This window comes from Aspergillus uvarum (assembly GCF_003184745.1).
Source record: "Aspergillus uvarum CBS 121591 unplaced genomic scaffold BO82scaffold_23, whole genome shotgun sequence".
Classification (NCBI taxonomy): Eukaryota; Fungi; Ascomycota; class Eurotiomycetes; order Eurotiales; family Aspergillaceae; genus Aspergillus; species Aspergillus uvarum.
Window position 1 is genome coordinate 328,581 of NW_020291320.1, and position 24,609 is coordinate 353,189.

The window sequence follows — 24,609 nt, forward strand, 5'->3', positions numbered from 1 at the left end:
GCAGAAAAGCATCCGGTCGCGTGCGGGAAATTACAGTCCACGCGGTTTCCACTAATGCGTTCATGAGTCCGGCATTACCGGTTTCTGGATAGATTATCGCTCTCCTTCGGATCGAACCATGCGCAGAGATTAAGCCTGGAGCATTGAACGGGCTACCTTTTATATATACCTTACAGGCGTGCACAGACAATGTCGGGCAAGCGTCTATTGGACGTCATTCAATTGTGCAATGTCGCCGGGTCAGTGGCCGCGAGGCATCTCGCCATCCGCCAGCGCCAGATAGATCTATACACCCGCACTTCCACCCTCACCAAGGGCATCAAGAGCCAGGTCGATGGCCTGTGTCTCTCGGCGCAAGCTGCAGCTGCACTAGCCAGGCGATTCAATGAACCCGACCCCGACCCCTACCGTCCGTCCGAGTCAGCACCCACGACCGCATCAGGCTACACGGAGCCGACCCCGACCACCACCCGCAGTGCGACATCCGATCTCTCCCCCTCTCAGGCGCGGCAGGCACAAAGACAGGCGGAAGCCCAAATTCCTTCGCGGGTCGCGGACCACAATGGGGGCGGACAGGCTAGTCCTTTGGATGTCAGTCAACAACAGGATGTGTTCTACGAACCTCCTAAGCACTCCACAGCGGGTGACTCGGGGCTTCCCCGGATGAAGTTGCCCAAGACAGCGAGCGACACACAAATCGGGGCCGATCGCGATATCGATGCGGACGTGTTCCGATCTTCGGTGAAGACTGCCTCGGTGGATCAGTCCGCAACCAACAATCTGGCCGAACCGACCGAAATTCCGGAGGAGATGATGAAGGATATTTTCCACAGTCCCAGAGTCGCAAGGATGATGTCTCGAAAGCCGGCTGCGGATATGCGGTACAAGCAGGCGGGCGCGGTGCCTCGGGCAGAGCATGCAAAGCGAATCGAACAGGAGACAGAAGAAGCTCGTGCTGTGGGGGAGATGGTCGCGGAAGCGGCAGCGGCGGTATGTTGAGCAGTGGTTTGGTCCTGCAATGGATGAAAAGCTGACTTTCTTCCGCAGAGAGAGCCAGAAACGGCTGCCGCCTTGAAGAACCAGAACACATACAAGATGGTCGAGTCCCGTGTCCCGTCATCCCGCATCGGGAGATTATGGCAATACGGCGGACTGGCTACTTCAATGGCGTGGGGTGCCATGGGCGAGGGTCTTCGCAGGGTCACAGGCAGTCAAGCCGAATCATCCGGGTCGCTTATGTTCAGCGCTGCGAACACGGAGCGGCTCGTAGCTAAATTGTCCAAGATGCGCGGAGCTGCCCTCAAGTTAGGACAGATGATGAGTATTCAAGGTATGCGCACCCTCCAAGCTTCGATTCTTCCGGACTAATGGAGTTCGCTCGCAGACACAAAGATGCTTCCTGAAGCTATTCATCAAGTCCTCCAACGAGTTCAAGACCGAGCAGACTATATGCCTGCCTCGCAACGCGACAAGGTGCTGACTGACAACCTTGGCCCGGACTGGCGCGATCTATTCTCTTCCTTCGAAGATATCCCCATGGCCGCTGCCTCGATCGGCCAAGTGCACAGTGCCGTTTTGAAACGTACCGGCCAACCCGTGGCCGTCAAGATTCAATACCCCGGGGTCGCTGACTCCATCGACTCCGACCTCAACAACCTCTCCATCCTCCTCACGGCATCCCGCCTCCTCCCCCGAGGCCTCTACCTCGACAAGACCATCGAGAACGCTCGCACCGAACTCGCCTGGGAATGCGACTACATCCGCGAAGCCGAATCAGCGAACCGCTTCCGCGAACTCCTCCGCGACGATCCCGTCTTCCTCGTCCCCGAGATCATCCCCGAAGCGTCCGGCAGGCAGGTGCTCACCATGGAGCGCCTGGAGGGCATCGCCGTGACCAAGATCCAGGATTTCACGCAGGCCCAGCGCGACTGGATCGGCACGCAGATCATGCGCCTCTGTCTGCGGGAGATCACCGAGTTCCGGTACATGCAGACGGACCCCAACTGGACCAACTTCCTCTACAACGCGCGCACCGACCGCCTCGAGCTGCTGGACTTTGGCGCCTCGCGCGCCTACCCGACCGAGTTCATCACCAAGTACGTCCGCACCCTCGTCGCCGCCTCCAGCAACGACCGCGACGCCTGCCGCCGCTTCTCCCTCGAGCTGGGCTACCTGACCGGCCACGAGAGCCAGGCCATGGTCGACGCCCATGTCACCTCCGTCATCACCATCGCCGAGCCCTTCATGGAGACCTCCCCCGACGTCTACGATTTCCGGGATCAGACCATCACCGACCGCGTGCGCGCGCTAATCCCCGTCATGATCCGCGAGCGGCTCACGCCGCCCCCCGAGGAGACGTATAGTCTGCATCGCAAGTTGAGCGGGGCGTTCTTGCTATGTGCTAGGCTGGGGAGTAGGGTTCCTTGTAAGGAGCTGTTCCGGGAGGCGATTCGGAGGGCGGAGGCGAAGGGGCTGAATTGACGGGATGTCGCGAGTGGTGGGGTTCGTGGAAACATTATTCCGAGGGATTTGCCTCGTTTCTGGTTGAGCAAGGATAGAAGATCTTTCAACTCTTGTATATTAGTATAGATATTGTGTATGAATAAGGACATGACTTGACACGTTCCACGATTAACTCTAGTAAGTATACAGGTGCATACCGCAGATGATAAGACACGACAACACCAAAAAAGAATTTACTGCCCATCAACAGGGATTGAAGCTGTTCACACCTCAGCCAACCTGAAATCCTGACTTCTCCAGTTCAACAGGTGCTTGCTACTTAGATGACGCAATCACCTGCACCCCAGAACCCCGGGACTCCAGACCTACCTACCTACCAACCAACCAACCAACCCCACCATCGCCCTCCATATATCGCCCGGTAGTACTTCTCCACCCTCTTACAGACCCCCTTCCTCCCCTCCCAGGCGCGGAACCTCCCCTCGAGCTCGCACGCGGTCCACCGGATCTCCTCCCAGAACTCCTTCTCGACGTCCCGGCCAAATGCCCGTATGATCTCCGGCGGCCCGGTCCAGGCGCGGGTGTAGCGGCCATCGTCCCCAATGGCAGGGTTGACCTCGTGCGCGTCGAAGACGGTGGCCGGATCGAATTTCGGGTAGTTGGCGTGGATGAAGAAGGCGCGGGGTGTGCGGGTGGCCGTGCTGGTGGTATTGGGGGATGACAGGAAGAAGCCGTGCGCTTGCGGCTGGAGTTTGTGGGCTTCCTCCTCGCGGTGACGATGAAGATCAAAGTCCTCGGTGGGGTCGAACTGCACCATGGCGGAGCCCGCGAAGCCGCCGCGCTGCGTGGTGTGGCCGATGGCGCAGAGGGGCTCGGCGACCTGGTAATGCGGCTCCGCGAGCGCCGTGGCCGCCGCCACGAAGGTCTCCTTGTCGCCTTCTCCGGCGGCGCCCTGCGACAGCAGCGGGTAGTAGAACTCCGGGCCGTGGATGTTGTAGTACGTGCTGAGCAGGAGGGTGCGCAGGTGGGATGATTTTGAGAGGAGGATTTCGCCGGATTCGCTGGACGGGCGCGTCGGGGGTTTCGGGGCGGGTTGGCCCGTGATCTCGTAGTAGGAGGGGGAGATCGTTGAGGCCCAGAAGTCCGGCCAGGTGATTAGGCCGTGCGAGAGGAAGGGGTCTCGCGTGAAGAGGGCCTCTGGGGGAGAGAGCGCGTAGGCGTCCGCGTCGAGGAAGAGGATCTCCTCGAAGGAGGAGAAGAGCATCGCGAAGAGCTTGAATTGGTACTTTTCGATGTGGATGGAGTGCGGGATCGCGTTGAGGATAGTGGAGAGCACAATGCATTGCGCGTTCAGGGAGGGGAGGATCACGTCGCAGATGTACGTCTCGTACTCGTCTTCGCTGGCGAGGAAGACCTCGACGGGGAGCTGGGAGCCGGTGCGTCGAAGCATGCGCAGGGATAGCACGAGCACGGGGAGGTAAGATCCTCCGGCGGTGGACACGAGGCCGCGCGTGTTGCGGGTGTAGTTCAGTTGAGGTGGCGTGGTTTTGATCGCGTTCAGGAAGCCCCTATGCGTCTGTTGCAGGTCCTCGATGTCCATGGGGAGAAGATCGAGGAACTCGGTTTGATCGTAAGGGTCCGCCTGCTCGAACCGGATGGAAGGTGCCATCCCCAGCCTTAGAGGGGGTAAGCATTTGGGTTCGTAAGTGGTCAGTAGGGGTTGAAATTGACGCCAGAATTCGATGTGGCCTTCAATCGCATGACGCCAGGTGAGCTGGGCTTGTCTGGGGGCAGCTGGGTCCTCTATTGAGGTGGCTTCGGGTGCATCACTCTGCTTGTGCCAGCGCGAGAAAGACTGGCTGCATATCAACACGAACAATAGGCCCGCCAAAATTATGCGTATGCGTACGCGCAACGCCGCGCGACTTGGGAACATTGCTCTTCGGAATTCATGAATCAGGTGATTCTCAGGGTAGTGAGACTGTTGTTGGGCAAGCGCTTATTGAATCGGGTCTCTATTGTAACTTTGTGACCCCCCCCCCCGAGGCGAAGAAGTTGTACAGTCGCAAATTTCACGATAAGGAAAGGTCTAGTCGATATGTTTCACTGTGTCTGTTGGGGTTGTATGGAGACTCAATGCTTTACAGGCGCTAAATGGAAACACGAGAGACAGACTTGGATGCAGACGACTGCGAGAGACACAAAATGTTGCTTGGGGGATAAACAAGTAGGCGGGAATGTAGTGAGAATGGGTCGTCACCATGAGCAGAAATAAAGAATAGGAGTTTTGAATTGATCGAGACAGTACAGGTCCGCCTGAGTTCCATAGGTGAGAATGAATGAATTTGCTGCAATTCAAGACTCGCGGAAACACCGGGTATGACGCTCACCATTATCGTCTCATGCTCAATGTCACCATAAACCCATCCAGCGTTTCATGTTGTTAGGGCAGGGTGAACCCAGGTTCCTGGCACCAATAGAAGCCTGAGTGAATAACCCAAATATCACAAATCATAAACCATAAACTAAAAGTGACTCGAGCATATATAATACTCTCGCCTATGTCTCAAGTAATTTGAGGTGAAGTAATCGGATGGACGAGATGACGGATAGGGAAGAATGTAAGATGCTGGATGCGCCAATGCGGCCCGATGGTCGATGGGCGATCCTTTTGCTGAGGTAGCATTCCCCATGTTTCCCTATAGGCAAATGTCCATTTGGTAGGCCCAGACCTTCAACCACGGACGCTTGAAATCCAACTGCACCTGAACCCCCTAAACTAATCAAATCAATTGCATCACTAGCAGGCATAGTTTGTGGAGAAGCATGTTTGAGCCCTCCACTGCATCATGGCTTCATTGCTTTGGATCTGAAAGACTTTTATCTAGAATGGCTCGAGCTGCGGCTGGCCTCCTCTTCCTCGACAATCGTGTCAGCTAGAAGAGCAGCCTTTTTCAGATCCCTCGAAGCTTGTCTCCCGTGCCATGCTGTGAAGTAATCATCCTCAGTACTGGGATCGCTTGCAGAAGGCGTCGTCTTCGTAGTGTCATCGAGGAGGTCATCATTACTCCCATAGAACTTTCGGGCAGCGGTACCCAGTACAAACTTTACCAGCCGATCTGCTGTCTCGACGGTGATTGTAGTTGTGCCGAACAAGATCAATCCAAGGCCGATTCCTGCCAGGATGGCGATCGCAAGGAAAGCAAATAGAGCCTGCGAGCGTCATATGAGCGCTCTCTATCTTCTTCTTGCGATACGAGAGGGACAAAGCACGCGAATGATTTACGTACCTCAAACTTAACAAGTATCCTCAAAGGCAGCAAGATGATATGAACCGCGAAGTAGCCCAGTGCTACCAATGGCGAGGTCAGAATGCGCAGCAGTGTATATGCCCAGCGCACAAGGTAAAGAGTAGGATAGAATAAGGCATTGAAGCCGCCCCGCAGAATTGACAGCCAAGCCATTTGCTCAATTGAAATGACAAGACCCTCCCACCGGGACTAGTTTCACCTTAGTATTTCAGAATATATTAAGCAGCCCAGGACTGTCGCGAACGTGTCTAGAGAGTCCATGTCAGGGAGAGGCTGGTAATCTGCTTAGGTCAAGCGGTCTGGGGCGGCAGAAGAGCGGATATTCCCCGCGATCGTTACAAGTAAAGCAGGTGCGATGCACTTCCGATTTGAAGACATGTTCTTAGAAAAGAAGCTGGAAGGCCACCCGATATAAATTGCAGGACAACAATGTACAGTACAGCACAGGGTGCGAGTGCCTCGTGAATTGGACAGGATGGTAGTATAAGGCCGACTCTTGGTTTCGGTACAACTATTGGCGAACAAATACTGAGCAAGATACGGAGTAGCGGCCGGAGCGAAAGCCGAAGATGGGAAAAGCGGGGGTCGGGGATAAAATGAGACTCAGTCAAAACAGTCCGCAACCCTAAGCCCTAAGTAGACCTTCCTGGCCCAGGCTTGTCTCCTTTCTAGTACTAGTCTGGGGTCGACATCGACATCATCAATCATCAACGCGGCAGCCCATCAGCATCTCCCCCCGTTGCGATTATCCTCCACCCGCCTTTGTTGATCTGGACTCTTTTCATTCTCAAGATAACTTTGCTACTTATTTCCCCTCATTTACTGTGCTACGTCTGTCGATCATTAAGGTGTTCCCTACCCAGTTGTCGATCTCTTATTCTTCTCGGGATTCCATTACCCCTCCGCCGTCAGAGGCCGACCTCCGGATGCTGGCATCTTTTTCTATGCGCCTTTCTTAAACATCTTTCGTGCAGCGTCTTACTACAAACCCTGATACTCTCAGCTTCACTCCTTGGTTAATAAGTGTCTCGGCATTCTTTGTCCAAATGGGCAACAATCCTTCCAAGGGCCCGGCCGGAGACGCCCAAACCCCCTCGGGTCACTCGGGCCTAACGGCACCCGCAAGTGACAAAAGGGTACATCGTCGACCTTCGGTCAATGCCCCATCGGGTACCACGAAGGCTTCCGCAGCCGATCCTTCTGCCACCAGAGAGACTGCAAAGGGTTATCCAACATCGCAAAGCCACCATTCTGTTCAACAACGCCTACAATCCCGCAATGTCGCTGACTCCGCAACAAGACCCGCAGATCGTCCGACTCCCAAAAAAGCAGACCTTCGCGATGGTGACATCCCTTCGCCTGACCCTTCGAACCCAGTACAAGTCCCTGTTTCTCGAGCCACTGCTAGGAACGACCCCATGGCGCCCTCTGGGGCGCCGCCAAACGTATACTACAGCGCCTCCGTTCATCTTCAGCGCCCTCCGCGCATGCCGCTACCCATTGGCGATGCTACAGCTGTTGGCCGAGAAGATGGTTATATGGAGTCGCTGCCCGTCGACCAGCTTTTGGACGAACATATTGAGCAAAGGCACCCGAGTCAAGGAAGCACCACTGTGGAGGATGATGAGGTATTGGACGAGCTTCAGCCTTTTACGCCTAGCGGAATGGGAAGGGCGGTACCGACAACCATTGAGTGGACCGGCCCTGGAGACAAAGTTTATGTAACTGGAACATTCGTGAATTGGGAAAAGAAGTTCCGTCTACACAGAAGGTACGTGACTACCACCGCACGCGTCTCAGCAGCGATTGCTCGATCTCTTCCAGCTCCTATGTTGTTTCGAAATGTGGTGCTTTGGAAAGAGAACTTGCGGCTGCCGCTTCTTTCAATCGTCACTAGCCACCTGGCTTTCGATGACTGATCGATTATCTCTGGAGCAGTGAGAACAAGCCAGGCGTCATGTCAGCTAGATTAAATCTCCGTCCGGGTACCCATCATCTCAAATTCATTGTCGACAACGAAATGCGGGCTTCTGATACTCTTCCCACGGCGGTGGACTTTACGAACCACTTGGTCAACTATATCGAGATCAGTGCAGATGACATTAATCGGGGGCGGAGAGAGAGCGACAAGGGCTCGGTTCCCCCGGGTATTCGTCCACCTCAGGTCCTACCTGACCCAGCCACTCCCGATCAGGAGGGCGGTTCCACCGTGGACGATCAATCCGATAAAGAAGAGCCAGAGGAGGAGATACCTCTTGGTGATTTCCGCGGTATCATTCCCCAGTTTCTTCTCGACCTGGACAAAGAAGAGGAAGCGCCTGAGTATCAGCAAGCTGTCAATATCGTTGGGGATGCTCCAACGCCACCAAGTCTCCCACTCTTCCTTGGAAAGTCCATCCTGAACGGCACTACACCGATGAAGGATGATAGTAGTGTATTGAACTATCCCAACCACACAGTGCTCAACCATCTTGCTACAAGCAGCATCAAGAACGGTGTTTTGGCCACTAGTGTGACAACTAGGTACAAGCGAAAGGTGAGTCCATCGTCTGTATTTGTTGTCCTGCTCCTAGTGTTCCTTGTCTGATGTTGACTCGGATTAAACAGTATGTTACGACAATTTTGTACAAGCCTACAGGAGATATCTCGGAGTAAGAACAGGTAGAATTGACTCCTTTTACTGCTCTCTCCCCTGCATGGCCAGAACAGTGTGAGTATTGACTCGGTATCCAACCGCACGGGAAAGTTTGTCTTATGCAAAATGAAGCTCGCTGTATAACTCATCGATATGAAATAGATGATTTGAGAATTACGGATAGTTGACTTCCGTTGCATTTTATTATCAAGGTGTCTCAAGTGCCATAGATCCACATATAGTCGGGCATGAAATCCAAGCGGACTGGATCTTGAATACCCCCGATCTGCTTGGAACAATAAACTTGAGATGCAGGGTCTGCTCCCCTGCTCCATGTTGCTCTGTTATTGAGGTGGTGCATGACTAGCGATTAGCATCGGCTGATAACCACTGAATGCCGGCTAACGAACGGTCCCGCGGTTCCTAGGCGTTCTCACTATGGTTCATACAAATAGTTGTACGATGTATATCCGAAACAAGCTTCTACCAAGTTCCTCAATATTGAGAAAGGGCCGGTGAGTCCACAGATGACGCATTATCCGACAGCTTCCGGCGCAAGGCTATCTGATCTTGGTTGTAGTCTTTGATATAGGAATAGAAGGAGCGATCGGTCAATGAGTATTGGATAGGCTGCACCAGTGCTACTGACTATCCTGCAATGTCGACTTAAGTATGACTTTCAAGCGCCGAACCCTGCAGCCTCTTTAAAGACATTTGTCTAAGTTCTATTACTTATATCATGAAAATCATAACTCTTGATCAATTCGGCACACGGTTCAATCCCGCCATTTCACCAGAACCTCGTCCGTGCGAAACCGTTGCGTACAAGTCGCGTCCTTGAGCGGCGTCCGGAATCCAGTTTTGTAGGCCATCAGACCGGCCTGGGCAATCATAATGCCGTTGTCGATGCAGTATCTCTCGTCCGTGGCATGCACGGTGCCCCCGCGGTCTCGAGCCATGATGCCCATCATCTCTTGCAACCGTTCATTACATCCCACACCACCAACAATCAGCACTTCCTTCGATCCCACATGCGCCATCGCACGTTCCGTGATCTCCACCAGCATAGAGTAAACGGTCTCCTGCAGTGAGAAGCACAAATCCGCGCGAGTCGGCTTCCCATCGTCTGCTTCCCCGGAGGCAGAGTCCGCGCCCTCGTCCTTGCCGTCCCACTCCCCATCAAGTCCGTACTGAACGGCCAGCGCATCAATTGCTGCTAGAACCCCAGACATGGAGATGTCCATTCCCTTGACGGTGTAAGGCAAATCCACGAGTCGTTTGCCCTTCTTGGCCAACTGTTCGATGTTATAGCCCGGCGCAGGGTCATTGGAGATTTGTAGCGTGCGTGCGAAGCGGTCCAGACAGTTTCCGACGGCGATGTCAAGGGTCTCGCCGAAGATGCGGTACCTCTGCGAGCTGTATGCGATCACTTGGGTGTTTCCGCCGGAGACGTAGAGGACGACTGGGTTCGTGGCGCCGGTGATGGCCCGACCCATTTCAATATCTGGCAAGCTTAGGGTTAGCGACGCGGTGGATCAATTTGCGGCTACTGTGTCCAAGATCCCGAAGGAGGGTCAAGGGTGGGTAAAAAGAAAAGGGGGGCAGATGAATAGATGGAGATATTAGAGGGGGGCCAATGCGTCGCGTCTGTCCCCACATGGCACCCCTGTGGAAGAAGATCTTGATAACGGGCTTGCAGAGATGACGATGTTGTATACTTACGCCCAACACAGTGATTCACTCCCACCAACTCCTTGCCCCAAAGTAGACTCAACATGCGCGCGGCAATGGCGCAACTCTGCAGAGGGGCGCCCATGCCAGGACCCTTGGTGTAACAAATACAGTCAACATCCTTGACGGAGACCAGCGCATCTCGCAGGGCTTGCTTGACCAGTTTCACCACCCAGGCGCGATGGTGGCGGGCAGTGTCCTTGGGAAGGAAACCCTCGCCGGGAGGAGTGACATAGGTGTGCCGCACGTTCGCAAGCACCTGCGGGGTGCTGCCATCTTTCGGGTGGAAGATAATGCCCACTCCGACTTTGTTGGCAGAGCCTTCGATTCCGACGGCAATCATGGTGGAAGGCGCGGCGCATATGCCTGGAAGTATATAAATTGACTAGTAGGGCTTTTTGCGCAAGGATTGACCGGATTGCAAGCTAAGCCGACAGATCACCGCTTCGGAGAAGCTGTTCAAAAAATGAACCTCGAAAGCCGGGATGAGCCAGTGATGGAGGGGCAAATTCGGGCCTGGTTCGGCTTTATCAGCAACGTTATCGATTGGTCGCCAGAGTCTGGGACGGCAAATCCGCCGCAGCGTTTATCCGGCGGTACAGACAACTAAAGTAGGTAAGGTAGAACTGCCTGTCACTCAACAAGTGGTAGGTTAATACTAAGTACGGTACGGTAGGACTCGGTCTATCAGCGTCGCTAAGTCCAACTACTCTCTAACTAACTAATTACTCAGGTCTACTTACCCACCCCCCATTTTCTCCATTCTCTCTTCACCTTCTCCTTCCCCCCCCCTCCTTCTCGTGACACCTCATCAACCACGTCTTACCTTTCTCCAACCTCTCCCCCCTGTTCTCTTGGGTTTTATTTCCCTCTCCCCTGGAATTTCCGCGGCCGCTAGACGGTGGGGGGTTGCTCAATTTCCGTTTTCTCTGGTGTGACGGCCATTCCACACCACACAACTCGACCTCTTGTCGTCCCACATCATGTCCTCCCCTACCCATTTTCCAGATGCACACCACTTCCAGCAACAATCAGATGAGTTCATCACCTGGCTGTCTAGTCTCCCGGGCGTCAAGTTGAACCCCAAGATCCAGATCGCTGATCTGAGGGTCAGCGGCGCCGGCCGAGGTGTCGGTATGTTTCCCACCCTCCCTAAACGAGATTTTTGTTCCACATTGATCTTGTCTCATTGTATGCCTGCTTTGTGGATGTTGTTCCCCCTCTCTGATATTCTCGTGTCACTCTACCAGTGGCTCGACTCGATCTCGAAGAAGGCGAAGAGCTTTTCACCATCCCCCGCGCTCATGTCCTCTCCGTTCAGAATTCGAATTTGAAGGATCTGGTCTCCCACGACCTGGAAGAACTTGGCCCATGGCTTTCGCTCATGGTGGTCATGATCTATGAGTATCTTCGCGGTGACCAGTCGCCCTGGGCACCGTACTTCAAAATCCTTCCTCGGAATTTTGACACCCTGATGTTTTGGTCCCCAGCCGAACTCGCGGAGCTCCAAGGCAGCGCCATTGTGAACAAAATCGGACGACAGGGCGCAGAAGAATCCATACTCGAGTCCGTAGCCCCCATTGTTCGGGCAAACCCTTCCCTGTTTCCTCCCATCGACGGTCTAGCCTCTTTTGACGGAGATGTCGGTACACAAGCTCTCCTCCACCTTGCTCATACCATGGGATCGCTTATCATGGCCTATGCGTTTGACATCGAGAAGCCTGAGGATGAGGATGAACGCGATGGAGAAGATGGCTATGTTTCAGACGAAGAGGAAGGACAGTCGTCTAAAGGAATGGTCCCTTTGGCCGATCTGCTCAACGCAGATGCCGATCGCAACAATGTAGGTGACCTTCCATTTATTCTGAGCCTCATGGCCCCAATTAATGCTTCTATACAGGCTCGTCTCTTCCAAGAGGAAGAAATTCTTCTTATGAAAGCCATCAAGCCTATCGCAGCTGGTGAGGAGATTTTTAATGACTACGGAGAGATCCCCCGGTCAGACCTCCTGAGACGGTACGGGTATGTCACCGACAATTATGCTCCGTTCGATGTCATCGAGGTATCCCTCAGCAATATATGTCAGGCCGCGGGTCTTTCGAGTGCTGATGTCGAGTCGCAACCTCCGGTATACTCCTGTTTCAAGTCTGCTGCCAACATGCCTATACTAATTTTTACCATAGCTCCGGTTCCTAGAAGAGTTGGAACTCCTTGATGACGGCTATGCCATCCCACGACCCTCTCCTGAAGATCAGTTGACAGACATCCTTCAGGATGAATTGCTTTTGTTGCTCAAGACTCTATCCTTGTCGCCAGAACTTCTGCAGAAGCAAGTATCCAAGAACAAGCCTCCCAAGCCGACTTTTGGCGAAGCCGAAGCTACCATACTTGGTAGAGCGCTGGAGCTCAACCAAGCGCACTACTCAACAACCATTGCACAGGACCAGGACCTTCTTGCTCAATTGAGCCAGCCAGGCGCCTTCAACCCTGCTGATACCTATGTGCGCCGCAAGGCGATGGCTATTCAAGTCCGCCTTGGCGAAAAAGAAGTTCTCCAAAGTCTCTTTACGATGCTCAACGACCACATCAGCAATCAGGCCAACGGGTCCGCGGCCAAGCGCCCTGCCAACGACGACCACGACGAATCGAGACGCCCCAAGGCTTTCAGGTCTTGAAGCTCTTGCTCCCTCGCATATCTGACTATATTCGAAAAGAAATTTCCAGAAAAGTCTTCATCTCTTTTTTATCTTAATTGATATTATTCTTGTTTTCTTCGTTACTAACTTCGTCGCTTCGCTATCCGTACAGAGTCTATCGACTGCTCAAGTGAAGAAAGAGAAAGAGGAACAGAACGGGCTATGTACAGTGGCAATTGCATAAGATCAGGGGTCATGTCATAAGAAAAGCGCATCAGCCCGGCGACGTTATCCCGGATCTCATATGCTTCCCCGCGTTCCAGGAAAAATAAAAGGGTGATGAGGGTATGGCGTGAGTAAAAGTACAGGTAAGGTAAAAGGGGAAATGACAGATGACGCCTGCCAGATGCTGAACATGGGGTTGAAAGAGATTAAAAGGATACGGGGTGGAAGGTGAAGACGTGAGAGAGGAGAAAACGAGAGAAGAGATCCAGCTCATATCTCAAGACGTGGAGGCAACGGCACCAGGCCCGGGATTAGATCCCCCCGCTTGCCCCCCGCTTGGTGATGTGTTGTTAGCCGTGGTTTGTTCGGCCTGCAACTTTCGTTGAGCTTGAGCCTGGGCCTGGGCTTGAGCCGCCTGCGCCTGCGCATGAGCTTGAACCGCCGCCGCTGCCGCTTGATCGCGAGCTTTTGCTGCCATGATGGCTCGATGTTGCATGATCTGGATATCGAATTGGTCCCTCTCATAATCGAGCTCCTCATCTGAATCTTCCTGATCGTACTTGAATCGATCAGCCTTCCACGGATCCATTTCAACTCTACAACGAGCCGCAAGGTTTCGGCGATCGATGAACAAACGACCCCCGCGTCCTATACGTCTCCGGAATGAGGGCATCTTGCTCGTGTCCTCGCTCAGTTCCATGGCATGGGGGGCTATTTTATTCGGGAGGGCAATGGCACTGCGGGTATCTATGGCTGAATCCGTCATGTTGTCGGATGACTCCGACGATGGTGGCGTCGGTAGCTGGGTGGTGATTGCAGGGCGGAATGCAGCATCAAAAGTCCGATCCGGTGACGGGGAGAGCGGTGCTCGTGTGAAATCCACATAGCCCTCGTTCCACTTGATGTGCTTCGTGATATTTTGCTTGATGTCGCGGATGATCTCGTTTTCTTTCTCCGCTTGGACATCTTCCAGCAACTGCAGGTCTTCTGCCGGCTGCGTGCCCGCCTTGGGGGGCATACGCAGTTGGGGAGGTGCTGGGCGCTGCACAGCTGGTGCCTCGACCGGCTTCTTCTTGGGCTGGTGGCATGGTCAGTATCTATGGCTTGGAAGCAGGTCATGATCATCCTTACTCTCTGGTTGATAAGATCCTCATCGTCATCCTTGATATTGAGTTTCCGCTTCATATCCTTGACCTCGGATCTCTGCAGGAAAACCTGCCGTTCGACGGCGAGCACCTCCTTGCGCGCCAACTCACGCTGACGTACAAGTGCAACCAACTGCCGAGCATCTTCCAGTTCCTTTCTGAGCCGTCGCAGTTTGTCCGCGCTTTGCGCATCTCTGCCACGGGTCTTGCGGGTCTGCCGCACCTCGCGCCTTCGGAAGCAGACGTACGGGTCGGTATCATCAGCTTCCCGACCAGCTTCGGCCTGTGAACAGTTAGCGGATCGGATAACCTTTGCCGCTTCATGCGCCAGGGACTCACCTTTGGTGTCGGGAGCAGAGGCTCATTCCCGCCGCTGATGCGTCGCGACTTCCAGTAGTCGTATATGTCCTTGGCGAAACGCTTTACGCTGTCGTCTACGGCTGGATCCATCGCCTCCTGGAACTCTTCGAAACTCATGACCGGGGAGTTATCTACACAAGCATACGGCTGCTCTTTCCTCGACGTCAATTCGAAGAAGCTCATGACTTCCTCAAAGTTGTCTTCTGTGCATTGGTTGGCGGCATCGCGCTTTTGGTTGAAGTTCTTAAGGAACACATCATCGTCCTCGTTCATGCAATATGGAGGTCCGCAGCAGTCCTCGACCGTGGAGGAGAAGCGGATGTATGTCGCGGGCTGCGAGAAGACTGGCGGGTAGAGCTCGTCATATCGGAGGTTACTGAGGACGGTCTCCGGGGTCGGAATATGGGCATCTTTTACTTTGCCCTGGGCCGCGGCACTGATAGCGACCTGCAGATGGAATTCCTGTAGAACGTAGGCGTCAGCGGGCTGTGGTTGTGGCCTTGGCTGGCGGGTGCAAAATTTTCACGACGGGTGAGGTTCGTGATGATGTCACGTGATACATGCAGGGATGCTAGTGATATACGGGGGGGGGAACACAACTCACCGACTCCTCCGCCTTCTCGACACCGGTCTCGATCTGTTGAAGGGCATTTTGGATCTCATCCTCGATAAGATCTATTTCATGTTCGCGGACTATGGGGATGGAGGCCTTGGAGGTGAGCTTTTTCGGGCGCGTCCTCCCCATACCCCCGTACCTAGTCATACGAACTTTGGGGCGCGAGATCGGCCGCTGACCATGGGATGGGGGACCCAAAATTGGTATCAGTAGATAGGTCTGATCATGCGAAAGCACGTAGACGTATTTTTGTGATGAAGTGGATGGTTAAGGGGGGGATATGGACGATAGAAATCTCGTAGTCTTTGCACCGGCGGATGAGTTGACGTTGCAATGTGACCCGGCAGTGGCCTGTTTTGGACCGGTGCACGGCCTCAGGGGTTCGCTTGCCTGTCTGCTTCGGGTTAGTGCGGGGCTGGTCGATATCAAAGTGCCGTTTTGGTCTGTATCGCCTGCCGGTGGAGTCTCCTCTGTTCTCCCTCTCGCCCTCCCGCATTCGGCGTTCATCTACTTGTTGGAGTAATCTAGTTCTGGTTCCCCAGCTGTCATTGTTGCCTCGATTCTTTCACTCGTTGTGGTTCCTGGTTTGAATCGCAGTGAATAGACGAGAAATTTTATTAACACCCTTTCTTCCGCACTCCCCCCTATCCTCCTCCCCTTTACATTCCGCTCAAAACAAAAGCCCACACCATGGACCATTCCAGTGAGCCCAACAATGCCGCCCTGTACGATGCGCGCCGCCGCAGGGGCTCGGTCGGCACCTCTCAGCTTCTCGACAACATAGTTTCTGCCTCCAACTGTTGGTCAAGACTTTCGAACTAACGGTCGTCGTGTGAAACTAATGATGTGTAGTCGATCGCGAAGAAGTTGACCGTCTCCGCAAGCGCTTCATGAAGCTGGATAAGGTTTGTCGTGATCGTGCAGCTTCTTACATGTGACTCTATTCTGACACAACTCTGCGTCATTCAACAGGACAGTTCTGGTACTATTGATCGCGATGAATTCCTTTCTTTGCCTCAAGTTTCATCCAACCCACTCGCCACGAGGTACCTCCTCCTCTCCCTCTCTTTCCTTAGACCTACTATGCCCGATGCAATTCCACACCCCCGCCTTACCCCACTATCATCTCACTACCTACCCCAGCGATCTATCACAGAGGCTAACACCCCCCCAAAAAAACAGAATGATCGCCATCTTCGACGAGGACGGCGGCGGCGACGTCGACTTCCAAGAATTCGTGTCCGGCCTGTCGGCCTTCAGCTCCAAGGGCAACAAGGAGGAGAAGCTTCGATTTGCATTCAAGGTGTACGACATCGACCGCGACGGGTACATCTCCAACGGCGAGCTCTTCATCGTCCTGAAGATGATGGTCGGCAACAACCTGAAGGATGTGCAGCTGCAGCAGATCGTCGACAAGACGATCATGGAGGCCGACAAGGATGGCGATGGGAAGATCAGCTTCGAGGAGTTCACGGAAATGGTGGAGAATACGGATGTCAGTTTGAGTATGACGCTGAGTATGTTGCCCCCTTTTTTGGTCGGCTTCGTCGATCGTTTTGTCTCTCGGTCTGGGTGGTGCTAACTTGCCGGGGTGGTGTAGATTCTATCTAGTCGTTGGTTGGATGATGATGATAGGTGGTGTATACCCATGACTTTGGAAGCCGAGAGGGTGGGTGGGTGTTTGATCTCAATCTTATGGGTATTCTGTGCCCGCCCGCGCACACGCGCGCGCGCGCGTGTGTGTGTGTGTGTGTTTGTGTGTGTGTGATACGACAATTTGTGATTCCCTTTCCCGTCTCTGCGCTGTTATTCTTCCTCGAAATATTACCCTTTGCGATTCGACATGGAACTTGACCTTCATGCAATCTCCTGCGATTTGCGGCATTTAATCCGCCCTGCATCTCGGCTTTGCCCCAACCTCAACTGAAATGACAAACGACTCTCCCTCCTAACCCCCACCGTTTCGCATGGATATGATTATGATAGCGATGACGACCCCCGCCCTCGTCTGCATGGACTGCCTTTCCGCGCCACTTTCCGCCAGCTCTTCCCTTCACGGTCCTTCTGATCACGATGCAGTGCATGAATGGTTTGGGGGGATTGGACTCTGTTTCCTCGTGTCTCTCCCCCTGGATTCGGAGCAGGAAGGGGCGAAAAGGGGCGAGTGTAAATAGGAACGACTAATTACATACGTTACTTTTAGCGAAAATGTTTCCTATACGATGTCTTGCTATACTAAATCACGCTCTGCGGGTCTCTGATCACCAGAGATTTTTGGTGCAGTTCGTATGGGGTCATGTGCATTGGCTGATCCAGAGAACGAGAACTGCCCGTGGGCTGAAGACTACGGTACTTACCTTAAATCACCTTGTCGGCGTTGAACGGAAGCAACCTGGGCTGCGCACTAAGATAACCAATAATAATGATAGTTACTGGTCACGGAGAGGGAGAGGTACGTGACTCCGAGGATGCGTGGGAGGACCACTGCTCGGAGGAGCACGAGGGATTGTTTGGCTGAAGCTAACGATACTTTCACCTGCATGTCGCTCATGTGGAGATACGGTTTTGCGGGCTCATTCGACGCTCGAAGTCGACCAGCAACTTGGGGTATACAACTAGACTGAAACCGGGTGTCCAGATACAGCGAGTGGCAAGTCCTGATTTCACTTTAGGGTTGGGTTGGAGTATCAATCCACTCTACCGGGCAAGACAAGAAGACTGCCAGAGTGAATTCAACGTAGAGATCGTCATCACCCTACTTTACAAACTAGCCTGCGTGCTCGAGCTGGACCATCGCTAGAAAGACGAAGTCCGATTCATATCCGATCTATGTACCCAAGTCTAGAAAAAATCACCAGTAACTGGTAACTAAGACCCTCTCGGGTCTTCCCAGCATCATATCCTCGACGGTCTGGATCTGAATCTTGACCTGCCGTTCCGCAACAAGGACAAAGTTCACGATCGCCACGCGGTGCACCCCACACACCCACTGTCCAGTCGTACACGAAGAGTCCGCGTGTCCTCCATGACACCCCTTCTCCTCGATGTCGATCATCGTCTCGGCGATCTTCGCGGCGACCATCCCCTCACAGATCCCCTCGCGGCGCGGGTACTGCTGCAGTAAGCGGAGTGCATTGCGACGGACGGTGGGTTCCCGGCAGCGGGTGGCGATGAGGAACAATGGCTCAGCCACGGTGGTTGAGAGACAGAAGCTGGGATGCGAGGTGTCTTTTCTCGCCTGGGGGCTCGAATTCAAGTCATCTAACAGCTTCGTGGCCAGATGGAGCATTCGCTTGTACTCTTCGAAGAAGTCGTCATGGCACAGCTCGCCTTTGGTGAAATCGAGGGTCAAGAACACGTGGGCGAAGATGCGACGGACGTAGAGCAGGTCGAGGGCCCGGTCATCCGTCTCGGAAGGAGCCGCGGCGGCGGACAGAAAGCCGCTCAACCGGGCGTCCCACTGCTTGAAGCCGTCGACGCATTTCTGCTTCTTGGCGAGGTTCTCGGCAACGCGGGTGGGGTTGCTGAATTCCTTGCTCATCATGAGTCGCATCAGACTGTTGAAGTGGACTTCTAAGGAGAGATATGCGTCCAGCAGGGATCGGAATGGCTCCTTGGTGGACGACAGGATGATCCGGCTGTCCGTCCACTGGAAATCGTTCCTTTGGTTGGGGAGGTATGGGCGGGCTTGGCTGTCGAGTTGCGTGAAGGCCACCAGTAACAGATCGACATCCCGATCATGGTCTATTCGTTCTCTATTCCGGACTCCCAAGTTCCAGTGATGGAACATCTTGAGACCCGAGTTGATATGCACAAAGGCCTGCCATTGACGGCCCTGGAGACTCGCCATGCAGGTGAATAAAAGACAGGTGCTGAGCGCCACTACTTTGTCCAGACGAGTCAACGTCGGCCTCGAAAGTAGCTTGCGAAGTGATTGGATGGACTTGTTGAATTGCACCAGTGCGAAACGCATGTTCGGGGTGTCGCCTACCCGTGCGACGGTGCTCGGGGTCCGATCAGTCACAAAGTCGTGGTGTACACATGCCAGCGCAGTCATAGCATGCCAGAGGGTTGGATACTGGTGCGCTAGTTGGAGCGATTTGCCGGTCCAGAAGCCCGTGTCGAAGAAGCCAGCTAGATCGGTGGTGGTGACTGAGCGGAAGAAAGCAAAGTTCTCGATCTCGATCGTGTTGCCGGAGACCTGGTCCCAGGCCGATGGCATCTGCACCACGTGTGGTGGCTTGATCATCGGCTTGGGAGCAAGATCGTCGTAGCCATCGCAGTGTCTTCCGGTCGACGTACATCTTGCGCAGCTACCATTGTTTTTGCGGTGTCAGACCGGGAGTGGAACAGCGAGATTCACTTGATCGAACCGGATATATCTTTCTCTCACCTCGGTTTCGTCTCGTCACACTTGATGCGTCGTATCCTGAGGAGGTCAGTGGACACTATCTAAGTCGACTTCACTCACTCGATCTTCCACGGGACATACCTGCATGTTATGCAACCCGATTTGACTTTCGGGGCCCACTGTTTCAGCCTTACCCTGCCGGACTTGTTTAAACGAGAAGAGCTTTCTCCCATTGCAGTAGGCGCCATCGGACTGATTCTATGGCAGTGGTAGTTGACCAGCAAACAACCACCAGGTCAATGCGGGTGAGCATAAACGAAATGTCCTCTCAGGCAGCTGGCGCCAAGCCAGGCTGTCGGAGAACAAGGAAGAAATACATCAGACATGCAGGCAGAGGCCGAGAGGCGTGTACGCATGTCGGTCTGAGCCTTTGAGGGCCGATTAAGCCACTGCGCATAGTATGATTGGAAAATACGGGACAAGGCCCTGAAGCCGAGCGATCCGCTGCATCCTAGCGGCTGGGCAATCGCTGAGAATGGAAGGAGCAGCACTCGGCTTTTCAGTGATTTCAGTGATTTCGGTGATTTCAGTGATAAGATCCGCTGTCAGAGAAGAGCGCCTGGTCACGTGCCATCTGGATGTAGTCCTTCTCACATGCCATTCCATACCCTCTGCATACATAGTAGATTTAGACAATCTCCCTCCTCTAGCATCCTGAAAGACGTCACCATCAGCCTCATGCGACGTCAATTCTCACATATCTCCTATGCCCTAAATGAATACACCATCCTCCCTGGCTACCATACCTCGAAGCCTAAAAATCTTGAACCCAGTAGCCTCGTCCAACTCCGCAGACACAAAAAGCCTTCGGGCACAAGCTTCCCTGGTCTGCTGCACTGTGTACACCAATATGATCATAGACAATCCAAACTTCCCTCTAATCCAACGGAAAAATACAACGCCCAAACCACCAGACCCCAATTAACACCAGCATACCCACCAGCAAGATCTACCCACCAACTGACCCAATTCAGAAAAAAACCAAGGCACCGTACTTTGTCACTCCACGAGTCCAGGCAGACTCACGCCCAACCCGTGATTCCACGAGTGACTCCGCCCACGATCCCCAAACCAGGTACCTCCGAGCACCCTACCTACCCTAGTGGTCGCCACTACTGCAACTCTAAGATCCTTCCTGGGGGCTGAGACAAAAACCAAATCAATGGAACGAAATTTATGCCCCCCCCCCCCCCCCCAAAAAAACAAAAGAAAAAAAAACAAAAGAAAAAAAAACAAAAGAAAAAAAAAAAGGGGGGAGAAATAAAAGAAAATCATAGTCCCAGGAACCGGGATGACGCTCGGACGGGAGGCGATCTAGACGAGATCATGGCTGTCAGATTCCCTTTCCCCCACACCACCACCACCACCACCACCACCACCACCACCACCACCACCAATCCATCGGGATTCACTCGATGCTTGCGTGGCGCTTCCTTCCTTGCTGGAAGGGCGTCAATCAGGAGTCACGGGGCTGCGGGGATATGACCAGATCGGAAACCGAGCCCCTGCGCATGGATTGTCCATACTATACTGCATGTACAGTACATAAGTCAATCAACTCGATCGCAGCAACAATGATCATTGTCCCGCGCCGGAGGCGAGCTTCTGACACTACTGTGCATGTTTCGATACAGGAACAAGATACACAGAGGGAGGGCGAGAACACAATGGCGAATATTCACACCACCACATCTATTCTATCGACGCCGTTCGATCAACCAACCATCTTCCCTCGATCGGAAGGGATCGTACTGTGCAAAAGTACGGGAATCGTTGGGGCAAAAGTTGGCCATGGTAAGAAAGGGGAAAGTGAACGCCAGACTTTGGATCGGTTCTTTTGGCTGGTTTGGGGTTGCGAATGGCTTTCGATACTTGACTTGCTGGGTCATACTGGGTGGAGATATACATACGCTGATCTGATGGTCGGTGATACGGGCTGCACAAGCGAGCCGCCCAGCCACAATCGCATTATAGTCATGAATCTACATACTTGTCTTATTCCGATTAGGTTGTTTGTCTGTCGGGGTGAAACCCTCTGCATATTGTCTCAGGAGCTTGCTTAAAGAAGTGAAGGGTTCAGCTACAGCTTTCCGGGGTCAACTGGCTACCGAGATGGAGAACACATAAAATAGGTATGAGGTGAGACTATGTGGAAATATGTACTGTATAATAATGTATGAGAGGATAATATCTATAGCTGCATCCTCGAATGCACCTGGTCCCCCTTTCGTTCATCCTATATTTGAAACATTGACTTCATAAGAGAAAAGTGACCCGTGCTGCGTGACTGTGGTATCTCAGCCCTGAACGCCAGAACAACGAAAAAAGTGGATTGGCAATCGCGTGTTATGTAAACCAGCGCTTTTTCTTACCCCTCCGTCAGCCTAGACACAGAATGGACCACTGTCAATAGTCGAATTCAATCGGTCTTGGTACCTGACAAGGAAGCATGAGGATATTATTTCCGAGAAATCAATGTGGGCTGCAGCCTCTGAGAGTGAGCCAGCGGGGCTCGGTCAACCACCAACCTCGAAGGAATAGGGATCAGATTGGTGGTCTTACCCGGGGACCAGATTTTATGGAGCCCGACCGCAAGTCGAAAGTAAAGGGTGAAGGACATGAGAGCCGGGCAGTAGGACAGTAAGACTGTCAATCAATAGTTCGTCGCCCCGGCGTCGCTCCGGCAGGAACTAACCAATTTAGTCCCTGTTATAGAGGGGCCTTCTCCAAAAGTACGCGGGCCCTAAGTCGAGCTCGGTCTTAGGTGTCAGGTCAATCAATGTCGCTACTCGCTAGTGGATGCCCGCGACATTCAGGAGATTTGAGCATCCTGGTGGATCACCGTGAGGCTACAGTCACTGCGTGCGAACGGAAAAAGTCGAGCCGGTCTTCCACAATATCGAGACATTGGCCTAGGACTGCCGCATCGATCATTAATTTAACCTCTTGTCTCCGATTGATGCTGCGATTGGCAAACACTCACCAGAGAGAATCTCTTCCTCCCAGATCCCAAGCTGATAATCGACTAGTCCATGCTGTTCCATTCGATCGCATAGCTGGATCAGCTCTTTACCCAGGCTGTCCATGGCTTCATTGCTGAGCAGAGTTGTCTGTGGTGGCTGACGTCCTGTCTGGAACAGTTCTTCCGCCATGTCTTTTTGTTTTTGACAGAGCGCAAGCCAGCAGATGTTGAAGTCGTTCCAGAGTTGTAGTCGATCGGCGTAGAATGTCTGCTCATCTCGGAGGACCCCTATACATGTATGACCATCAGTTTCACAATCCGTAAGCGCACTTGCTTAGCCGCCCCGCACTACCCTACCCTCTCGCTAGGCTGATGCCAGCAGCAGACGACCATGTACCTTTGGCCTTCAATGTAAATATAATTACTTACGCAGTACATGCATGGCGTGGACAGGGCCAGGAGAGAGTAAGGTGGAGTCTGGACTGGCGAGACCCACTGGGTTGGACGCTAGAGGAAAACATACCGAGCTCCCGCGCATTAGTCACAAGCCATTCGGAGATTTCCAAGAGTGATCGACTGGCCTCCACCAATCGGCCAGCGCGCGTATTGTCAAATGCTCCTTGCACAGCGTGTTGAAATTGTTCATACACTTCCCTCACGTTGGCTGACTGGAAGTCCGTCCGTGGGATCTGCTGGAGCTGTTGTTGTGGTTGTTGCGATGGTGGTGGTTGCGGTTGTTGCGGTTGTTGTTGTTGTTGTTGCGGCGGCGGCGGGGGGGACGGTTGCTGCTGCTGCTGCTGCTGCTGCTCCAGCCGTTCGCCAGGACCGATGGAGGTCAAACCGGTCATATTGGCTTGATAAAAGTGCGTTACGCTCGAGCGTCCCATGCCCCCTGGCGGCGGCGGATTATAAGCGGAAAGCGGGACTGTCGACGGCAAGTAGGGCGGCCCTACTGCTGGAACCCCAGTGCCTGTCGGTTCATTTGGAGGGAAATATTGTGGAACACCAAACTGGCTGGACAGGGCTTCCATCGCTGCAGATTGCCGTGCCGAGTATGTTGGTGGCACCACCTCGTACGTGGCTTGGGTTGGGCCCTGTTGTCCACTGAGGTCGTATACCATCTCGGAGTCGTAGGGAGCTAAGGGCTGGTGCACTGACGGGTGCTGCTGGCGCTGTTGCTGGTCGCGCAACGTCGGGGGGTATGGTTGCAACTCGTTCCCCTGCAACGGACCGCCCTGAAAGGGACTCTGTGTGTATCCATAGTCCAGGTAGGTGGACATCCGGGGACGCCCCGTGGCGTGCGAGGATGCATCACCTCCACGTGCTGCTGATGGGGCCCCGGCCTGTCTGAACCGGTCCACTGCACCACGACGGGACATCCCGGCTCTGGTTGCAAAGCGGGCATTTACATCATGCTGCTTCATGCGCAGGATATCGCCATCCATCCCCTTACGCACTGGATCGAGGTCGAAGGACCAATGCGCTGACGGGGACAGGGGCGGGCTTGCGTAAGAGTCCAGCTTGGCGAGAGATCGACCTTTGGTTTTCTTTTTTATTCTCTTAGCTTGAAGTAGAATCGCGGCCGCTTGCAATCGCGCGCGTAATCGCTATGGTTTGCTGGGAAAGAATTGAGATTCAAGCCAACAAGATTCGCAGCGGGGAGATCCCACGGTTGCACTTCCGCACAGGGACGCTGGTACAACCAGCACACACGATCTAGATGGGACTATCCACGAATCAGTTCTGTTCAATAAGAATCAGCAAACTATTCGGAAACCACCTGCGCACCTGTGAGAGAAGACAAAGCTTCCGCCGACTGGTTGGTTGGAAGCAAAGTATGTATGCTTTAGTCACACCGCCAGACAGTGATATTATCATAAGGCTGGACTTTTATGGATGGTCGAGAGTGCAAGAGCACCCGAGAAAAAGAACGAAAGTCTTGACCGCAGTAACCACAGTGCAGGAAGGGTCCGCGTGGAAAGATGCAGGGGAAATATAACTCGAAGGAGGTAGGTGGAAGTAGAACCAATGGAGTTGAGTGGAGGGAGTTGAGGGGTCCCCTTTGTTTGCAGCCCAAAGGAAGATAGATAGATATTGGGAGTCAATCTCAGGTG

General features: G+C 53.5%; 12 protein-coding genes across 12 annotated transcripts; 6 read left to right on the top strand and 6 right to left on the bottom strand.

Moving 5' to 3' along the window:
• Positions 1-189: 189 nt before the first annotated feature.
• BO82DRAFT_391747 (protein kinase COQ8) lies at positions 190-2,620 on the top strand (the record flags this gene model as incomplete). The annotated part of the gene is made up of 3 exons (XM_025638586.1): positions 190-990; positions 1,048-1,330; positions 1,385-2,620. The coding sequence occupies 3 exons, from the start codon at positions 190-192 to the stop codon at positions 2,479-2,481; spliced, it is 2,181 nt and encodes a 726-aa protein (XP_025492538.1). The 3' UTR covers positions 2,482-2,620.
• A 90-nt stretch (positions 2,621-2,710) lies between these two features.
• On the bottom strand, positions 2,711-4,399 carry BO82DRAFT_431871 (alpha-mannosyltransferase; the record flags this gene model as incomplete). The annotated part of the gene is made up of 2 exons (XM_025640742.1): positions 2,711-4,318; positions 4,373-4,399. The coding sequence occupies 2 exons, from the start codon at positions 4,397-4,399 to the stop codon at positions 2,837-2,839; spliced, it is 1,509 nt and encodes a 502-aa protein (XP_025492539.1). The 3' UTR covers positions 2,711-2,836.
• Positions 4,400-5,099: 700 nt separating this feature from the next.
• BO82DRAFT_66027 (uncharacterized protein) lies at positions 5,100-6,018 on the bottom strand. The gene is made up of 2 exons (XM_025641444.1): positions 5,754-6,018; positions 5,100-5,676 (listed from the first exon to the last, which is right to left on the bottom strand). The coding sequence occupies exons 1-2, from the start codon at positions 5,925-5,927 to the stop codon at positions 5,344-5,346; spliced, it is 507 nt and encodes a 168-aa protein (XP_025492540.1). The 5' UTR covers positions 5,928-6,018; the 3' UTR covers positions 5,100-5,343.
• A 475-nt stretch (positions 6,019-6,493) lies between these two features.
• BO82DRAFT_353888 (putative Snf1 kinase complex beta-subunit Gal83) lies at positions 6,494-8,873 on the top strand. The gene is made up of 3 exons (XM_025635076.1): positions 6,494-7,545; positions 7,713-8,310; positions 8,382-8,873. The coding sequence occupies exons 1-3, from the start codon at positions 6,821-6,823 to the stop codon at positions 8,427-8,429; spliced, it is 1,371 nt and encodes a 456-aa protein (XP_025492541.1). The 5' UTR covers positions 6,494-6,820; the 3' UTR covers positions 8,430-8,873.
• A 147-nt stretch (positions 8,874-9,020) lies between these two features.
• kae1 (O-sialoglycoprotein endopeptidase) lies at positions 9,021-10,609 on the bottom strand. Its single transcript, XM_025635077.1, has 2 exons — positions 10,132-10,609; positions 9,021-9,913 (listed from the first exon to the last, which is right to left on the bottom strand). Exons 1-2 carry the CDS (start codon positions 10,481-10,483, stop codon positions 9,186-9,188), a joined length of 1,080 nt encoding a protein of 359 aa, XP_025492542.1. The 5' UTR covers positions 10,484-10,609; the 3' UTR covers positions 9,021-9,185.
• Positions 10,610-10,903: 294 nt separating this feature from the next.
• BO82DRAFT_353890 (ribosomal lysine N-methyltransferase) lies at positions 10,904-13,049 on the top strand. Its single transcript, XM_025635078.1, has 5 exons — positions 10,904-11,274; positions 11,391-11,983; positions 12,041-12,268; positions 12,324-12,868; positions 12,949-13,049. Exons 1-4 carry the CDS (start codon positions 11,124-11,126, stop codon positions 12,813-12,815), a joined length of 1,464 nt encoding a protein of 487 aa, XP_025492543.1. The 5' UTR covers positions 10,904-11,123; the 3' UTR covers positions 12,816-12,868; positions 12,949-13,049.
• BO82DRAFT_383104 (enhancer of polycomb-like protein 1) lies at positions 12,879-15,434 on the bottom strand. Its single transcript, XM_025637989.1, has 4 exons — positions 15,111-15,434; positions 14,486-14,968; positions 14,133-14,429; positions 12,879-14,079 (listed from the first exon to the last, which is right to left on the bottom strand). Exons 1-4 carry the CDS (start codon positions 15,267-15,269, stop codon positions 13,279-13,281), a joined length of 1,740 nt encoding a protein of 579 aa, XP_025492544.1. The 5' UTR covers positions 15,270-15,434; the 3' UTR covers positions 12,879-13,278.
• Positions 15,435-15,715: 281 nt separating this feature from the next.
• cnaB (calcineurin regulatory subunit B) lies at positions 15,716-17,032 on the top strand. Its single transcript, XM_025641445.1, has 5 exons — positions 15,716-15,921; positions 15,975-16,027; positions 16,095-16,168; positions 16,305-16,639; positions 16,723-17,032. The coding sequence occupies exons 1-5, from the start codon at positions 15,813-15,815 to the stop codon at positions 16,731-16,733; spliced, it is 582 nt and encodes a 193-aa protein (XP_025492545.1). The 5' UTR covers positions 15,716-15,812; the 3' UTR covers positions 16,734-17,032.
• An 899-nt stretch (positions 17,033-17,931) lies between these two features.
• BO82DRAFT_353896 (uncharacterized protein) lies at positions 17,932-19,547 on the bottom strand. Its single transcript, XM_025635079.1, has 2 exons — positions 19,516-19,547; positions 17,932-19,435 (listed from the first exon to the last, which is right to left on the bottom strand). Exon 2 carries the CDS (start codon positions 19,369-19,371, stop codon positions 17,974-17,976), a length of 1,398 nt encoding a protein of 465 aa, XP_025492546.1. The 5' UTR covers positions 19,372-19,435; positions 19,516-19,547; the 3' UTR covers positions 17,932-17,973.
• Positions 19,548-20,172: 625 nt separating this feature from the next.
• On the top strand, positions 20,173-20,685 carry BO82DRAFT_353897 (uncharacterized protein). Its single transcript, XM_025635080.1, has one exon. The coding sequence runs from the start codon at positions 20,212-20,214 to the stop codon at positions 20,677-20,679; it is 468 nt and encodes a 155-aa protein (XP_025492547.1). The 5' UTR covers positions 20,173-20,211; the 3' UTR covers positions 20,680-20,685.
• Positions 20,686-20,850: 165 nt separating this feature from the next.
• On the top strand, positions 20,851-21,789 carry BO82DRAFT_66243 (uncharacterized protein). The gene has a single exon (XM_025641446.1). It carries the CDS (start codon positions 20,949-20,951, stop codon positions 21,594-21,596), a length of 648 nt encoding a protein of 215 aa, XP_025492548.1. The 5' UTR covers positions 20,851-20,948; the 3' UTR covers positions 21,597-21,789.
• A 582-nt stretch (positions 21,790-22,371) lies between these two features.
• BO82DRAFT_374170 (uncharacterized protein) lies at positions 22,372-24,373 on the bottom strand (the record flags this gene model as incomplete). Its single annotated transcript, XM_025637404.1, has 4 exons — positions 22,372-22,451; positions 22,517-22,783; positions 23,019-24,102; positions 24,284-24,373. 4 exons carry the CDS (start codon positions 24,371-24,373, stop codon positions 22,372-22,374), a joined length of 1,521 nt encoding a protein of 506 aa, XP_025492549.1.
• Positions 24,374-24,609: the final 236 nt, after the last annotated feature.

Excerpts from the sequence above, each read along its gene's own strand:
- BO82DRAFT_383104 (XM_025637989.1), bottom strand. The coding sequence starts at position 15,269 with ATGACTAGGTACGGGGGTATGGGGAGGACGCGCCCGAAAAAGCTCACC. Across the intron at positions 14,430-14,485 it reads CTCTGCTCCCGACACCAAAG|GCCGAAGCTGGTCGGGAAGC; the intron begins GTGAGTCCCTGG and ends AACTGTTCACAG. Across the intron at positions 14,080-14,132 it reads AGGATCTTATCAACCAGAGA|CCCAAGAAGAAGCCGGTCGA; the intron begins GTAAGGATGATC and ends CCATGCCACCAG.
- BO82DRAFT_353896 (XM_025635079.1), bottom strand. The coding sequence starts at position 19,371 with ATGATCAAGCCACCACACGTGGTGCAGATGCCATCGGCCTGGGACCAG.
- BO82DRAFT_353890 (XM_025635078.1), top strand. The coding sequence starts at position 11,124 with ATGTCCTCCCCTACCCATTTTCCAGATGCACACCACTTCCAGCAACAA. Across the intron at positions 11,275-11,390 it reads CGGCGCCGGCCGAGGTGTCG|TGGCTCGACTCGATCTCGAA; the intron begins GTATGTTTCCCA and ends TCACTCTACCAG. Across the intron at positions 11,984-12,040 it reads CAGATGCCGATCGCAACAAT|GCTCGTCTCTTCCAAGAGGA; the intron begins GTAGGTGACCTT and ends GCTTCTATACAG.
- kae1 (XM_025635077.1), bottom strand. The coding sequence starts at position 10,483 with ATGATTGCCGTCGGAATCGAAGGCTCTGCCAACAAAGTCGGAGTGGGC. Across the intron at positions 9,914-10,131 it reads AGTGAATCACTGTGTTGGGC|ATATTGAAATGGGTCGGGCC; the intron begins GTAAGTATACAA and ends TAAGCTTGCCAG.
- BO82DRAFT_66027 (XM_025641444.1), bottom strand. The coding sequence starts at position 5,927 with ATGGCTTGGCTGTCAATTCTGCGGGGCGGCTTCAATGCCTTATTCTAT. Across the intron at positions 5,677-5,753 it reads GGATACTTGTTAAGTTTGAG|GCTCTATTTGCTTTCCTTGC; the intron begins GTACGTAAATCA and ends TGACGCTCGCAG.
- BO82DRAFT_66243 (XM_025641446.1), top strand. The coding sequence starts at position 20,949 with ATGCTTGCGTGGCGCTTCCTTCCTTGCTGGAAGGGCGTCAATCAGGAG.
- cnaB (XM_025641445.1), top strand. The coding sequence starts at position 15,813 with ATGGACCATTCCAGTGAGCCCAACAATGCCGCCCTGTACGATGCGCGC. Across the intron at positions 16,028-16,094 it reads GCTTCATGAAGCTGGATAAG|GACAGTTCTGGTACTATTGA; the intron begins GTTTGTCGTGAT and ends GTCATTCAACAG. Across the intron at positions 16,169-16,304 it reads TCCAACCCACTCGCCACGAG|AATGATCGCCATCTTCGACG; the intron begins GTACCTCCTCCT and ends CCAAAAAAACAG.
- BO82DRAFT_353888 (XM_025635076.1), top strand. The coding sequence starts at position 6,821 with ATGGGCAACAATCCTTCCAAGGGCCCGGCCGGAGACGCCCAAACCCCC. Across the intron at positions 7,546-7,712 it reads AAGTTCCGTCTACACAGAAG|TGAGAACAAGCCAGGCGTCA; the intron begins GTACGTGACTAC and ends TCTCTGGAGCAG. Across the intron at positions 8,311-8,381 it reads CAACTAGGTACAAGCGAAAG|TATGTTACGACAATTTTGTA; the intron begins GTGAGTCCATCG and ends CGGATTAAACAG.
- BO82DRAFT_353897 (XM_025635080.1), top strand. The coding sequence starts at position 20,212 with ATGCGACGTCAATTCTCACATATCTCCTATGCCCTAAATGAATACACC.